The 16,461-nt window shown below is 44.4% G+C and overlaps 1 protein-coding gene across 4 annotated transcripts in view; it reads right to left on the reverse strand.

The window, feature by feature from the left end:
* The window catches only part of LPIN1 (lipin 1), a 64,051-nt gene that overhangs the window by 38,211 nt on the left and 9,379 nt on the right, over positions 1-16,461 (reverse strand). For 3 of the 4 annotated variants that reach the window (XM_043510238.1, XM_038396303.2, XM_043510237.1), the window contains exons 3-5: positions 4,929-5,129; positions 3,200-3,295; positions 808-1,133 (exon numbers count right to left, since the gene is read on the reverse strand). In XM_043510238.1, coding sequence (XP_043366173.1) covers positions 808-1,133; positions 3,200-3,295; positions 4,929-5,120 — 614 coding nt within the window. In that variant the 5' untranslated portion in view covers positions 5,121-5,129. Of the gene's footprint in view, positions 1-807; positions 1,134-3,199; positions 3,296-4,928; positions 5,130-5,518; positions 5,656-16,461 lie in introns of those variants that run through there. The other variant, XM_038396300.2, reaches the window with a different exon arrangement.

The following is a 16,461-nucleotide window of genomic DNA, read 5'->3' on the forward strand; positions in this document are numbered from 1 at the left end:
GGGGGGGGGGGGGAGCTGAAATCTGAAGAAGTGGAAGGGAGAAGCAATGTCTCTGCTACATGCTACTCTCACCCTCTGAATCCTCAACATCCCTTCTGTAGGCAGACTGTGGAAATGGGGCTTCTCTGGTTCAGAGTAGATGCATGGGGGGGTGGGAAGTGCATACAGTAGGAGGGACAAATGTGAAGCAGCAATCACTGTACGTCACAAGCTTCCCTCCTATTCTGCCAGATTTCAAAGCAGAAATGCACCCATGAGTTACTGTTACTCTAAAACACAGGTAGTGACAGGAAAACAAGGGAGAGCCAACTACAGAGCTGAACAAAGGGGACCAAGAGAGGACCCACAGAGAGGTTGGCTCTCCATGCTTGTAACTCCAGGATCTATGGGGTTAGCACAATAGCTCCAGTAATTAGTGGATCTGGATATTCTGGATTAATCATCAGAATGTTTTTTATCCACTGTATGGACACAAAATATAGGCCAAATTCTCTGCTGATATATATCAATGTAGGGGAGAAATGCTAATTTACACTAGCTGAGGCTCTGGTCCTGGGTATCTATTAGACTCCCGTACCTATACATTACCAGGGAGTAATAGCCAAACTAAAAATGGGTTTTCTCCATGTTGGTTTCAGATCAGAAGTCTCTTGGATTTCATAACTAGTTTTGAGGATTGGTTATTAATTCAGAAGGACATCTTTACACACACATCCAAAAAAACACCTGAGTCCCCTCTCTGTGCAATACATGCAAGAAACATTTAATCCTTTCAATCTGGCATTAGATCTGCATTATAAATGATACCTCATATTGTCCACGGGCTCATTCTCTTCCTCTGAACTAATCTGTATACAAAACATTTCTTCATCTTCTGACGTGTCTTCTCTTTTTAAACTGTCGAGTTTATGGGTAGATTTCCTCCTCCTCTTCCTTCTTTTCTTCACAGAGACACAAATGGAGGAGCTTTCTATAGCAGACTGGGAAGCAAAACTGGGGATTGATACCTGTGAGGATCCAGGGGATTCCAGATTCCTCACCCTGTCTATCAAGTTCCTCTTCAACTGTGATTCCATCAGAGCAGCTCCCTCTGATAGAATGGGGGATGTAGCGAGGTGGTAAGGAATTACCTCCTGAAGACAAAGAAATCAAAACCAGGGGATATATTATTCCCCCCCCCACAGTCAAAAATATAGGTCTGGCATCTGAGCAGAACGGTCTCTGTCCATTAACCCAACTGACTATCAAAACAACTCAGGCCCAGAGTGCCCCTTCCCTATGTGGGCTCTCTAGGCTTCAAGCCAGGAGGAATTGTTTTCAGGGTGGCAGCTCCTGGAAGGAAGCAAGGGAGGGTACCTGCACTAAGGGGTTCTTCTATATAGCTTCTATATAGCTAATACTGGCCCATCAGTAGCTCTAGTCTCTAGCCAGTTGATACCAGATATAGACCAGAACCAGAAGACTGGGTCCAAACAACATAGAATTTTGGAGTAAGTCTGATCCATCTTAATGGCTCAGCACCCTCTGTCTCTCTAATGGACCTGAACCAGAATCCTAGATCCAAACCTCTGCAGACTCTGCTCTGGATCCATACCCAAAGCTTGTGGTTCAGGCCCATCTTAAATGTTAACACATCAGAATAGAGATATTGGGCTAGACTGTGCCAGGCCCCAGCATGGATGCAAGGAGAGGCCCGAGAAGCCTCCCCACACTGTCCCACCCAGAGGCACAATTACTGTCCCTACACTCCCTGAACACAGAGACTGTTTCTGCCATGTGCCCCAACAAGCTGTAGTCTCCCTGCAGGGCTAAAGGAGGGCAGGAAGGGAGGAGGCAGAGCCACACCCACCCAACAAAAAGCTCATGGAATTACCCACGTGCACAGTGGAGCATATGCTGCACCCTGGAAGGTACATTCACTTCCACACTCAGTTAGGGCTCTGCCTTGTAACACAATTGTTCCTTTCGCTTTTCACACAACTTGAACATAAAGTAGGTGACTGCTTAGGTTCCAATTGAATGGGAGCTTCGCAGGCACTGTGCACATCCCAGGGCAGAATTCAGTGCTTATTAAGTGATGGAACTACTATTTCTTAAGTGAAGATTCATAACATATGTCCTGGTCATGCCCCCGTGATCTGCGTGCAGATCACACCACTCTCAGGAAACAGTAGGCTAGTAACCTCTGCATCAGTGACAGGTATGACTTGTATCACACAATGTCAAGATTTCATGGAGACCAGAACTTTCCCAAAGCTTCTGTTTATGAGGTGATTATATACACTAAATAATATAATATACACACCCCCAGTTTATTCTGTATTTTATCTAAAACACATGTGGAAAGTTTTCTAGCAATCTTCTTTAACTGGAAATGATTGCTACCATCTAACATATTTAGATGTAAAGACATGGGGAGAAAGATTGTTCATGGATGCAATTCTTAACTGAAGTTAATGGGACTGAACTGGTGCATCAGGGTTTAAAATTTTTCTCATGCTGGAGAATCAAAACAATTGTTGCATACTCCTAAAGCAAATACCTTTAAAAGGTTTCCCCTTCTCTACCTTGTGGGAAGCGTCATCAGTATTAGTGTGGGCCTCATTTAAACTGTATAGCAGTTAATCACAGAGTCTCACAACAGGAGTTCTAATTTAAGTAGTATTCAGTGTGAGTAATGGGTGCAGAATCATACCTTTAATGAGTAACGAACACTTTAAGACCAAATGTTTAAAAGGACACCTGCACTTTTGCATAAGCACAATGCTCAACACACACACACACACACAAATCAGAGATTTGTGCAAGCATAGGTCTAGGCAGTGTAAATCACTGATTTACAAGTGTGCACTAGGCAATGTATTTGCGGATATTTGGAGTGTGCTAAAGTGTGTGTATTTTTGTACCTGTGTGAGCGCGCACACACACACACACACACACACACACACACACATATATTTGGGCCATACTTATTATCTGACAATGGGCTTTGCCAAGCTGTCAAAGTTTAAACCTGAAATGCTAATTTAATCCAGTACCAAACTCCTCTATGAGTTGCTGTGCATTTTTCTATCAGAATGACACAGTTACACATACACTAGATAGAGGCACATTTTTAAACAAAAGCCCTAAATTCAAAATCGCTGCCACAGTGTATGCACCAGAATTTTGACAAATGAAAATTATCTTTGGACATTACCTGATCATTGTCCATTTCCTGTACAAAAAATGCCTCTCCGTTGTCCCCTAGTTTCATGTGCAAATCTACAGATTCTCCATTAATTTCTATGTCAACCTTGGGGGAAAAAAACAAAACAATAAAAATAAAGCAATCTTAGGTACAGAGGAACTGCCATATCAAGTCCATCTATTGCTCTAGCCTGTCCCTGACATTGGTCAGATGCTTCAGAGGAAGGTGAAAGAAACCTATAGTAAATAATTATGGGGAAAGCCGCCTATTGCGGTAGTATCTTGCTAACCTGTTAGTTAATGGTTGACTTGCACCCTGAATCATAAGGGTTTTTATCCCATATTTAAAAAATTCTGTATTTTATCTAATGTAACTGTAGATGTTGCATTAGCCACATAAATTTCTAATCTCTTTTAAATCCTACTGAGCTCTTGATCTCAGTGATATCTTGTCATCAAAAAGTATCACAGACAAATTGTACATTGAGTGAAAATGTATTTCCTTTTATCAGTTGTAAATGTATTGCCTTTCAAGTTCATTAAATGCCCTCTATCCTGCCACTATGATAAAGGAGAAAGAGGAAAACCTGATTTGCCATCTCCACACCATTCATTGTTGTTTAATCACTGTCATATCCCCTTTCTAAATAGCCCCAATCTTTTCAATCTCTCCTCCATGCCAGAAGTATCTCTATGCCTCTAATCATTTCAGTCACCCATTCTATTTGTTATATCATTTTTGAGATTAGAGTGACCATAACTGAACACAGTATTTCAGGCCAGGGCACCCAACTGATTTACATAAAAGCATTATCCAATATTACTTGCTACCCACTCTTTATACACATTCCCTTTTGACTCAGAAAAGCAGTGAGCAACAGTTTTCACTCAGCTAACCACGACACTCAGGTCTGTTTCCTGTGCGATTACAGTTAACTTAGAACCCAAAATGTGTATAAATAGTACAAATTATTCTGCCAAATCATCATGCATTTGTCACCAGCAGCTTTCATTTGACATGAGACTACCAGTTCTCCTAGCTTTGTTAGGTTCTTCTGAAGTCCCTGACAGCCTTCTCTAGCTTTGAATAACCTAAATAATTTTGTCATCTACAAATTTTACTACCTCACAATTCACACCTTTTTCTAGGTCATTAATAAACATGATGAACAACAAGGCCCTAGTGTAAAACCATGAGAACTTAATGTTAACCTAGGTCTGTACTGTCAACCTTTTGCCATATTAAAAAGGAATTTTGCAACAATTATGGAAAGTATTTCTATTGTATAGATTATTATTTAACAGAAACTACAGCAAAACTTTAAAATTTAGCTATAATGAGAGGAATCTTGAGATGTACTTTAATTAAAATATTTGTCAATATGCCAACACTATCCTATAAATATCATCAAGTTAAATAACATAAGCCATAGTTATATCTTGTGACATTCCAAGTAAAAGTCTAAATGTAGACATGGAAACTGTATTTTCAGTTAATACATTTGTCCAACTGTAGCTTGGTTTGCAGTTATTATGATCAACTGTCTACACATTATGCATTAAAATAATGTTATCAGTATCAACCATTTTAACTGAACCTTGAAAATACAATTTAGGTTCTTTATGAAGACCGTCTAATGAAAGCTTTGACAGCTACATTGTAACAACTTCTGTACCTACATGCAATGAGTTCACACTGAGAAAACAAGAGAAAAGTAACAAGATTTCTGTTTTCTTACCACTTTCTCTCTAGAACGCAGAACCCCCATTTTCCCAAAGCGCACATGGAAAGGGGAACACTGAAGATTTCCATCTGGCTGACGTACAACAATTATATCAATACATCCAGATAGCGTGGCAGGATTTAATCCCTTGTAGAGCTCCTTCACAGTAACAAATACTTGGCCTGCTAACTGCCCAACGTAATTCATGGTTTGTGCCTGGAAAGAAGCATACAGAAGATATATGTAGTCAACAAAATCTATGGTACTGTCAAGACTTCTGAACAATCCAGAAACCTTTACATTCCAGCAATGGGTTATTTTCATGTTAGAAAAGAAATGATTTCACACACAATGAGAATACCCAGTCTAATTTATTTACAGTGCCTGTACTTTTGAACAGACACTAAAAAACAAAGTACAACTCAGAGTTATAACTACTTCCAAAAAAACAGAGAACAGCTGTGTTCTAAACCACAGTCAGACTTTGAGACTCTGCAACTCCCAAATATTGCTCCAACTGTTTCTAAATTGACAAGCTTTTTTTGTTTCATATCCCTCCTCCACAACATCACTTTCTTTTGTTTTCAATATTGAGTATGCCTTGCCTGTATAGTTGGTCTGGGCAAGTGGGTTGCCCCTCATCTGGTCCAATTCTCCCACCACCATTTAAGTCAAGAGCAAATCTCCCACTCCAGTACAAAGGGAGACAGAGAAACTTCATAAGACTTTTCCTGTCAAAAAAATAGTATGTGATCATGTAATTGGATGTTTTTCTAAAAGATCTGCTCTAGTAATTATTTTGGGAACGTTCTTTGCCCTGCGTTATACATAAGGTCAGACTAGATGATCACAATGGTCCCTTCTGACTTTGAAATATGAATTAAACACTATATCATAATTCATACATACTGGGGGGGGCAGCCTGCTATACACCCACTTTAAGATATTTTCATCTAAACAGTATTTCATCTAAACAGTATCCCTAATTTCTTATGAGAGCATCATGTGGGACTGTGTCAAAAGCCTTATGTTCCAGGTATCGAAGTTAGGTGGACTGGTCTACAATTTCTGGGTCCTCTTTTTTTGAAAATAGTACTGTTTGTGCTCTTCCCTAGTCCTCTGGGACCTCACTTGCCCTCCAACCATTCTTGAAGATAATCACTAATGATTCAGGGATTACTTCAGCTAGTTCCTTGAGTACTGGAGGGTGAATTTCATCTGGCCCTATTTACTTAAATACATCTAATTATCTAAATATTCTTTAACCTGTTTTTCCCTATTCTGGCCCAAGAATCTTCTCTCTTGTGTTAATACTAATTGTCTTAAGCATCTGGTCACATTTAACCTTTCTAACGAAGACTGAAGCAAAAAAGGCATTAAACATCTCAGCCTTCTCTGCATCATCCGTTATTTGCTCTCCTTCCCCAATAAATAATAGACCTAGATTTCCTTCCTCTTTCTCTTACACCTAATATATTTTTATAACCTCTTTTTATTGCCCTTTATTTCCCTTGCTAGGTGAAACATATTTTGTGCCTTCGCCTTTCTAATTTTGTCTCTGTATGCTTGTGCTATTCTTTATGCTCATCTTTAGCAATCTGTCCGTGTCTCCATGTTTTGTATGATTCCTTTTAGATTTTCAGGTCATCAGAGAGCTCCTCCACAGCATGTGCAAACGGAGATTTTTCAAAGGATTATAACTTGATCAAATTTGGGTGGATTTCACAGGGACAGCAAAAGGCAAATCCCTAACAAAAACGTCACCAACATGCCAAATTTCAAGTCCCTGTTCCAAAGAATGTGGATACTACAGTTTTTCAAAGGAAAGGTTGTCAGCATTTTTAACATGGGCAAAACAGTGTATTTTTCACTAACTTCATTCTTGGAAATGGCTGAAGTGTTTCATCTGAAATTTTCCATAAAATTTCAGCCCATGGCCAATATCCAGCATAAAAAACCTTGTCTCAAAAGGTTAAAGTCTGGCAAAGATATAAGCAACTGAAAACAGGATCTTGTAATGGGAAGTTTGGGGAACTTGAGCACTAATGTAGTATAATTAATAATATATGAATGTTTGTAATTAAGTAATGGGTTCATGGTGCGAAAATTTTCAGAGAGGAACACAAATCCACATGGTGTGCCAATGAATGCAGGAATGACCACTGGAGCTTTGATTTAGCTGAAAGAGGTATACAAACATATGCAGAGAGCACACTAATCTTCATGAATATGAAATGTCTCCTGTTCATTATTTATATTGCTAAATTCAGGGAACACATTGTATATAGAAAACATGTTCCTGATTAACTCATTTTAACAAGAAATATTCACTAACTGTTGCATAGGAGTAAAACCTTCTACTATCACTCTCCCTCTATGGGCTCTTTGATTACACAAGCATCTGGCTGAATGCACCTTTAAGGGGCAGCAGTATCCTAGTGCAGCTAGAGCTCTGGACACAGACTGCCGCTTTGGAAATACTACCGTTGTTTCTACTTGGGGAATTAAAAAAAAATACGATCTAGTAAGAAACAGATTTTATTTTCAGCTCAAACAAATGTAAAGGTTGTTACAATTGGGCCCAGCACATCATGTCCCTGATTCACCCCAGACGATGCCTGATACTGTCATAGGACCTGGCAGAGTCCCGCAGCAACATAATGTCTAGTAGGTGAGTGGTTGCAAAGAAGCCACAAACTCTCCTCACATGAGAGGGAACCTGGGGGGGCCAGCACAGTCCCAATGATGCCAGCCAGGGAAGAAGACCGGGAATGGCTGATTCAGTGCATCCCCTCAGCAGTTTACACCAGTGGGGCTCCTAAGCAGCTATGAGAAGATTTTAAAATAGCCCTCACCCAGCACAAATCACAGCAATACTGCCTGTCCTCAGAATGAAGCCCTCTGAGAGTACGGAGTGTCAAGGTGCAGTTTGCACCCCTCTGCTCCAGCTTAGATGACTTTAGCCCCTCAATAATGCCTTTGCCTCTAGTGCTTTGTTCATTTGTTTAACATACACTAGGGGTGGCCAACCTATGGCTCCGGAGCCACATGCGGCTCTTCAGAAGTTAATATGCGGCTCCTTGTATAGGCACTGACTCCAGGGCTGCAGCTACAGGCGTCAACTTTTCAACGTGCTGGGGGATGCACACTGCTCACCCCTGGCTCTGCCACAGGCCCTGCCCCCACTCCACCCCTTCCCGTCCCCTCCCCTGAGCCTGCCATGCTCCTCCCACTACCCCCCAGAGCCTCCTGCACATCACGAAACAGCTGATTGGGAGGTGCAGGAAGGGAAGGGGAGGTGCTGATCAGCAGAGTTGCCAGTGGGTGGGAGGCACTGGGAGTGAGGATGAGGAACTGATGGGGGGCTGCTGGCGTATTACTGTGGCTCTTTGGTAATGTACATTAGTAAATTCTGGCTCCTTTGCAGGCTCAGTTTGGACACCCCGACGTATAACATTCCCTGGCCATGAGGAAATCCTATTCCATCTTTATGTGTATTTTCATACATACTCATTCATTTCCAAAATGAAGTCCAGGCAAACTGGATCGGATACTTTTTAAACTGCTGGCCACTAGGTAGAACTGATGAAAACTATGGAAAAGTTTTGGGATTGCTTCAAACTTCTAACAAATGCTGTAGTGGTTGTACGTTCAGGGCATGAAAGGGGCACAAGGCTATTTACAGCAGGAAGTAATTCAGAATTCTGACTGAGATTCCCAACCACATTTAATCTGTAAAGAGCAACCAAGAGTTATATTCTGGGGCCAGGGTCAGTTCCAGACAATGTCAGCATTCCAGGAAACATTCCTCAATTCCCAAGAAGGCTGCATGTGAGCTTGACCATGTGTTTTACTCCAGTTGCTCCAAGAAGCCTTTTACTCGCTCTCCAGGCAGCAGTTCCAAGAACAAACAACTTCAGCTCAGGGGATATAACCCTTAGTATTCCTCACACTGAATGTAGTGGCTCTCTGACCTCCACAAGAACACACTGTACAAAGACATAATCTTTCTCTGTATGGTAGTGGATGTCATACCATATGAAAATATTGTTGCTACTGGGAAAATATAAAGCCATTCTGCTCCAAGCTCATTAAAAAAAATCAAAGAGAGATTATGCTATCTGCACTGCTTCTGTTAGAATTTCCCAATTTCTGTCATTTTGTTCTTCGTACAGAACTAGAATGTACCAGCAGATCTGTACCTTGGGACAACAACATGTAGCTACAATGAAAATAAAAGCACTTAGCCAACTTTTCCGACTACCTGGTATCATTTTCAACCTGGAGAAACGTGAGCCTAATTCTGAAAGATGCTGAGCATTGTCATCTCGCTTTGACTGTAAGGCACATTCAGCATTTTGCATTGCAAAACTGGGATCCCAATGAAGACACTTTTTCTGGTAGATGAATAGGTCAAAAACAAATGATTAGCTGTCATATTAAATATTTTACTAACCTATACCAGGGTGATCTATGTAAGCCACCACCACCACCTCCTCGTTTAAATCTCTTCTAAAAGTTCACTTCTCCCACGTGCCCACAATAACTAAGTTCACTGTCTTACATCTTTATTCTCCGTTTTATATATAAATAACTATAACTATAAAATGAAACCTTTAAAAGGAGCCACCATAATGTCCACATACTTTTAACTGAATTACCTTATAACCATGTTCCTGTACCCTTCCTGTGACCAATTCCCTACCATACTGTTCTTCACCCTCACTCATTAGGTTACATCAAAATGTAGATTGTAAAGTCTTTTGAGCAGGACTTCTGTTCCTTCTGTAAGGGGGCCTAGCACATCTTTGACTGTTATCAAATAATGGATGGGATTTTCAAAAGCACAGAGATCATTTAGGAATACTAGTCCCATTAACTTTCAATGGGAGTTGTGCTCCTAAGTCACTTGGTGCTTTCTGAAAATCCCATGCAATAATAACTTTGATAACATTGTGCTGGTACCCAGGGTTCTGAGGCTCTTATCACCACCTGCACTCAGTGCAAAGTAGTTTTATCGATGCAGGCTGTGGATTAGCTCCCCGAAATCAATAACCTCTGACAACACAAGCACTACCTTCCAGGCCTCCACAGACCTCACTCTCTCTGTACAGGTACTGATAGGCACACACCAAGTCCTCTGGGCGTTTCCTGTAGTGTAGTGTCCAGCCCCTTATCTAATGCACACTCATAGAATTATCAGGCCTGCTGTTCCCAAAGGAACAGTACACACCAGCTTGTAAGAGTTAACTCCTGACCAGTAATTTGCTTAATACCAAAGCACTTAGCTATATTTATAGTGAGCACAAGGATAAGTTTATTATCAAAAAAACAGAGAATCAGTGAATAAGAATATTGTGAACAAATGGTTACATATAAAAACAAAATCATAACATGCTTTTTAGAGACTAAACTTAGCTAACAGGTTAATCTCCTCTCTAAAGAACCTTAGCTCACCCACAGTTCTTTTCACCGTTTTCAGCTAACTCTAGTTGAGAACACTTTTTCACAAAGCAAGTCTGCCATCCATTTACTTCCTAAATAAGGAATGCCCAGGCATCTCCTTTGTACCCCCAAATATACTCAAGCAAACCTTTTATATGCACCTCAAGATAAGGTTCTCTTCCCCTGCTGTGTTCCTCTTCCTGTTAGTTTGTTTCTGAAGTTCCTTTTTACAATTCTTCATTTGCATTCAGTTCAGATTGGTGATAAGGGACCAATTGTGAATGGAGCAATAGTTAATTTACACATAGTGTGACAGAGTTCCTCCTCTGCCTTGGTGAGTCCTGCGCTTATTAGCAGATTTTCTCGCCTCAGAGGTTCATGGCAGCCCTCAGATTGGCCACTGTCGTGGCTCAAATCTGCCATTCACTCAGTTAGCCTCATTACTGGCCAGCATGGGAAAAGGAAGAAGAACAATCCCCGCAGTCTCTGCTGACCCACCTAGTGGATCGGGGAACAGCCAGAGACCTTCCCCTCTAGTGGAACCCACAGACCAGTTCAACTCCTCCGGTATCAAGTAGGGAGTTGGGGGGATGGAGGAAACTTGGGCCCACCCTCTATTCCAGGTTCCAGCCCAGGACATGTGGATTGCAGCTGTCTACAGTGGCTCCTGTAACAGCTCCGTGACAGCTACAACTCCCTGGGCTACTTCCCCATGGCCTACTCCCAACACCTTCTTTATTCTCACCACAGGACCTTCCTCCTGATGTCGGATAATGCTTGTTCTTCTCAGTCTTCCAGTAGTACGCCTTCTTACTCTCAGCTTCTTGCGCTTCCTCCTCCCAGCTCCTTGCACGCACCACAAACTGAAGTGAGCTCCTTTTTAAACCCAGGTGCTCTGATTAGCCTGCCTTCATTGATTCTACCAGCTTCTTGATTGGCTGCAGGTGTTCTAATTAGCCTGTCTGCTTTAATTGTTTCCTGATTGTTCTGGAACCTTCCCTGTTACCTTACCCAGGGAAAAGGGACCTACTTAACCTGGGGATAATATATCTGCCTTCTATCACTCTCTTGTAGCCATCTGGCCCAACCCTGTCACATATCCCCCCACTCTGCTCAACACCACGGGGCTAGGCAACTTGGGACATCAGGTAGTGTACCCATGACAAGCCATCTGCATTGCCATGGTGGCTTCCAGCCTGGTATTGTATGGTGAATTGGAAAGGTTGTAGGGACAGAAACCATCTGGTCACCCTTACATTCTTCTCTTTATTTCGCTGCATCCACTGGAGGGGTGCATGGTTGGTCACAAGGGTAAACCATCGTCCCAGAAGGTAATAACGTAGTGTTTCCGTGGCCCATTTCACAGTTAGGCACTCTCCTTCAACTATGGCATACTTCTGCTCTCTCGGGAAGAGTTTCCTGCTGAGGTGGAGGACTGGGTGTTCATCTCCAACCATCTGCGATAGGACAGCTCCCAATCCTACTTCAGATGCATTTGTCTGTAAAATGAATTATTTGTTCAAGTCTGTGGTTATAAGCACAGGGTTACTACAGAGGGCTGTCTGTAGATCCATGAATGCTTTCTCTGCGGCATCTGTCCACTTCACCATGTCTGGATCCCGGGCTTTTATCAGGTCTGTCAGGGGACTCGCTCTGGTAGCAAAATGGGGAATAAATCATCGGTAGTACCCCACCACACCCAGGAATGCCCGGATTTGCTTTTTCTGATATGGCCAGGGCGAATTTTGGATAGCCTCTAGTTTGTTTAGTTGGGGCTTGACCATGCCCTTTCCTACAATGTAGCCAAGGTATTTAGCCTCGGCTAGCCCTATAGCACACTTGCCTTGGTTGGCTGTGAGGCCAGCCTGTCTTAGAGTGTCCAGAACCGCTTCCACCTTTCTTAAGTGGGTTTCCCAGTCGGGGGTATGAATAATCACATCATCCAGGTATGCCGCTGCATAACTGGTATGGGGCCATAGGAGCTTGTCCATAAGACAAAGTGGCGGGTGCCCCATGCAGTCCAAAAGGAAGAACAGTATATTGAAACAGACCCTCTGGGGTAGAGAATGCCGTCTTTTCTTTTGCATCTTTGGCAAAGGGAATCTGCCAGTATCCCTTTGTTAAATCAAGGGTGGTCAAAAATTGGGCATTGCCCAGGCGGTCAACTAACTCATCAATACGGGGTATGGGGTATGCATTGAATTTGGATATCTCACTCAGCTGGTGAAAGTCATTACAAAACCTAGAGGTGCCATCGGGTTTGGGCACCAACACAATTGGGCTTCACTACTGACTGTGGAACTCTTCGATGACTCCCAGCTCCAACATCCTTTTTACCTCTGCCTTGATCTCCTCCCTTTTTGCCGCTCGGACCCAATAGGGCCTTAAAGTTACCTTTGCCCCAGGGTCTGTGATAATGTGGTGATATGCTTCGGTAGTCCGACTTGGTTTGGTTGAAAACATGTCCTGGTAGCGGTTGATCATCTCAGTTACCTCCTTCTTCTGGTTTGGTGTCAGATCAGTGGATATCCTGATCTGCCCCTGCATATTATTTCCCTGGATCGGGGTCTCTTGGGCCACTACACACGCCTCTCGTTGGTGCCAAGGCTTTAAGAGGTTAATGTGATAAATTTGTTCTTGTTTCCGGCGTCCTGGCTGCCGCACCTTGTAGGTTACTTCTTCCACAGGTTCAACCACCTCATAGGACCCCTGCCATTGGGCCAAAAGCTTGCTTTCTGCCATGGGTACCAACACCATCACCCGATCCGCTGGTTGGAAGTGTCCGACTTTTGCCTGGCGATTGTAATGGGTTCACTGGGCCTCCTGCGCCTTTTCCAAATGTTCCCGTACAATAGGGGCGACCCGGGCTATCCATTCTCACATCTGCAAAACATGGTCAATTATATTTCTCCCCTCATTGGGTTCCTCTTCCCAGATTTCTTTTGCGATATCTAGTATGCCACAGGGGTGGCGTCCGTATAATAACTCAAAGGGGGAAAACCCAGTTGAGGCCTGAGGTACCTCCCGAATTGCAAACATAAGGTAGGGTAGTAGGATATCCCAATCCTTCCCATCCCGACTTACCACTTTCCTTATCATTGCCTTGAGGGTTCGGTTAAACCTTTCTACCAGCCCATCGGTATGCGGATGATAGACTGAAGTTCTCAGGGTATGGATATGGAGTAGCGTACAGAGGTCCTTCATTAGCTTTGACATAAATGGGGTACCTTGGTCTGTTAATATCTCCTTTGGTAGCCCCACTTGGGCAAAGATCCCCACCAACTCTTTCGCTATCATTTTAGAAGCCGTGTTCCAGAGGGGGACGGCTTCTGGATAGAGAGTAGCATAATCCAGAACGACAAGTATATATTGGTGGCCCCAGGCTGTCTTCTCCAGGGGTCCCACTAGGTCCATGGCTATTCGCCTCAAGGGGACCTTTATGATGGGAAGGGTACTAAAGGTGCTCTCAAGTGGGGATGGGGACTGCACAGCTGACACGCTGAGCAGGATGCACAGTACCTCCGTGCTTCTTCATGTACTGCGGGCCAGAAGAATCGTCGCAGGACCCGTGCCAGGGTCTTCTCTGCCCCCAAATGCCTATGGGCTAGGACTATGGGCAAGACTTAATACAGCATTCTGGTGTTTTTGAGGTACTAGGATCTGCTGTACTTTCTGCCCCTGTACTGGTGCAACCCGGTATAAGAGATTCTTCCTCATTATGAAGTAGGGTCCTGGTCCCTGGGTTTTCCCTTCCACCGGGACCCCATCTATTTCGGTCACCTCCTTCCTAATGTTGTCGTACTTGGGTCTTCAGCCTGGTCCCGTCCAAAATTTCATCTCCCGGGGCTAATCTGCCCAAGATCTAGGAGGCCAGTCTCTGTTGCCTCTACTGGTTCAGAGGCGTTAGGGTGTGGGACAGACTCAGGTGCTCCTCCCTCCTGGGTGGCCTCCTTTTCAGCTGCTCAGGTCCGCCTACCTACGAGACGGACCCTCTGGCTTTGGGTCAGTATTCGGCTTCCCAAGGCCTTAGCTGCCGTCCTTTCCCTTTTTGACTTTCTATCCTGACTGGGAGTGGAGAACAAATCTGGGGATATTTCAAAGAAGATTGGGGGCTGACAGTCTACTGTGGATGCCTCACTGACTTCAGGGTTTACGCCTTTCTCCAATTCCCCTTCCGGGAATAAGTCTCCAGACCCTGGGAAGTCCCTCCCTATCAGCACCGGGTATGGAAGTTTAGGGACTACACCTGCTGCTACCTCAGTAGTGTTCCCCTGAATCTCGATTTTTACTGGAATGGTGGGATAACCACCAACTGTCCCATGGACGCATGTTATCCCCATATGCTTAGCCCACAGCAGCTGACTACGCTTCACGAGCTTCCCTGAGACAAGCATGATAGCACTCCCCCAATCAACCAGTGCTGTGGTCTCTACCCCATTTAGCTTCACTAGTCTGGTGTACATATGTGGGGTTAGTGAGACCCCCACAAGGTAGATTAGGGAACATGTGTCTGCCCAATTCCCCGGGTTACACTGCATAGGCTCCTCAGCATTGGGACACTGTGCAGCTATGTGTCCCCACTCCCCGCAGGCGTAACATCTGTATGGTGCCCTAGGCGTTTCCAAGTCTCTTGATTTGGGCAGTCTAACATCACGATCCTCTTCCCCCGCGGTGCTCCGACTCTTTGTGGCTTCTGGTGGGCCTTCAGCCCCTCTCTTTTTCCACATGGGTTCTCCTGGTGGCCTACTCACCCAAGCTCTAGGGCTTGGTGCTGCTAGTTTAACCCGGGGTGCTTCTTCCTTAATTGGTAAGGTCAGCTCCTTCACTGTCCTTCACCTCTCTACCAGTGCGACAACCTCGTCGTAGGTGGAGGGTTCGTTCTGGCTTACTGAGGCATGAAGGTCTGGCGGTAGTCCTCTCATGTACTGGTTGATGCCCAGAACTTCTGGTATCTCCTCTGGACTCCGGGACTCAGTTTGCAACAACTTTCGTGAGAGATGGATGAGATCAAACTATTGGGACCACGGGGTTTTGTTTTCCTGCTATCTCCACTTGTGATACCACTGGGCCTGCACTGCGGTCATTACCCCAGATATGGCCAGGATCTCTGCTTTCAGCTGGGGGTAATCTGCAGCAGCTTCTTCAGGAAAATCATAGTAGGCCTTCTGGGCCTCCCCACGCAGGAATGGGGCGAGGATGCCAGACCACTGATCTTGAGGCCAGGCCTCCCGTAGGGCTGTCCTCTCAAAGGCCAGGAGATATGCCTCTATGTCATCCTCCCCCATCATTTTCTGCAAGCAATTGCTAGCCCGTATGATCTGCATCCCATCATGGCCGTGATTCATCTCTCTAAGGTCCTTCACTTGATTTACCAGTACCCGCAACATAGCCCAGTCTTGAGCAGCCTGGTCCATCAGCAGGCGACTAGTCTCTTGCTGCAGCCGCACTGCCTCCTGTTGGGCGTCTGCCTGGACACGGGTAGCCTCCTGCTGGGCAGCCGTGGCTTGTATGAGTGCACGCACTACCTCCTCCATTGTGGTGAAAAAAAAAATCTTTTTTTCTTTTTTTCATAATAATAACACCCTCCTTCTTCTGCTGCACTGTGCACACTAAATCCCACTTTTGTCACCGGTTGTGACAGAGTTCCTCCTCTGCCTTGGTGGGTCCTGCGCTTATTAGTGGATTTTCTCACCTCAGATGTTCACGGCAGCCCTCAGATTGGCCACTATCATGGCTCAAATCTGCCATTCAACTCAGTTAGCCTCATCACTGGCCAGCATGGGGAAAGGAAGAACAACAATCCCCGCAGTCTCTGCTGATCCACCTAGTGGATCGGGGAACAGGCCAGAGACCTTCCCTTCTGGTGGACCCACAGTCCAGTTCAACTCCTACGGTATCAAGTAGGGAGTTGGGAGGATGGAGGGATGGGGAGAACTGCCCTCTACTCCGGCTTCCAGTCCAGGGCACTGTGGATTGCAGCTGTCTACAGTGGCTCTTGTAACAGCTACATGACACTGCTTCCCCCTGGCCTCCTCCCAACACCTTCTTTATTCTCACCACAGGACCTTCCTCCTGATGTCGGATAATGCTTGTTCTTCTCAGT

Source organism: Dermochelys coriacea, chromosome 3, assembly GCF_009764565.3.
Source record: "Dermochelys coriacea isolate rDerCor1 chromosome 3, rDerCor1.pri.v4, whole genome shotgun sequence".
Taxonomy (NCBI): Eukaryota; Metazoa; Chordata; order Testudines; family Dermochelyidae; genus Dermochelys; species Dermochelys coriacea.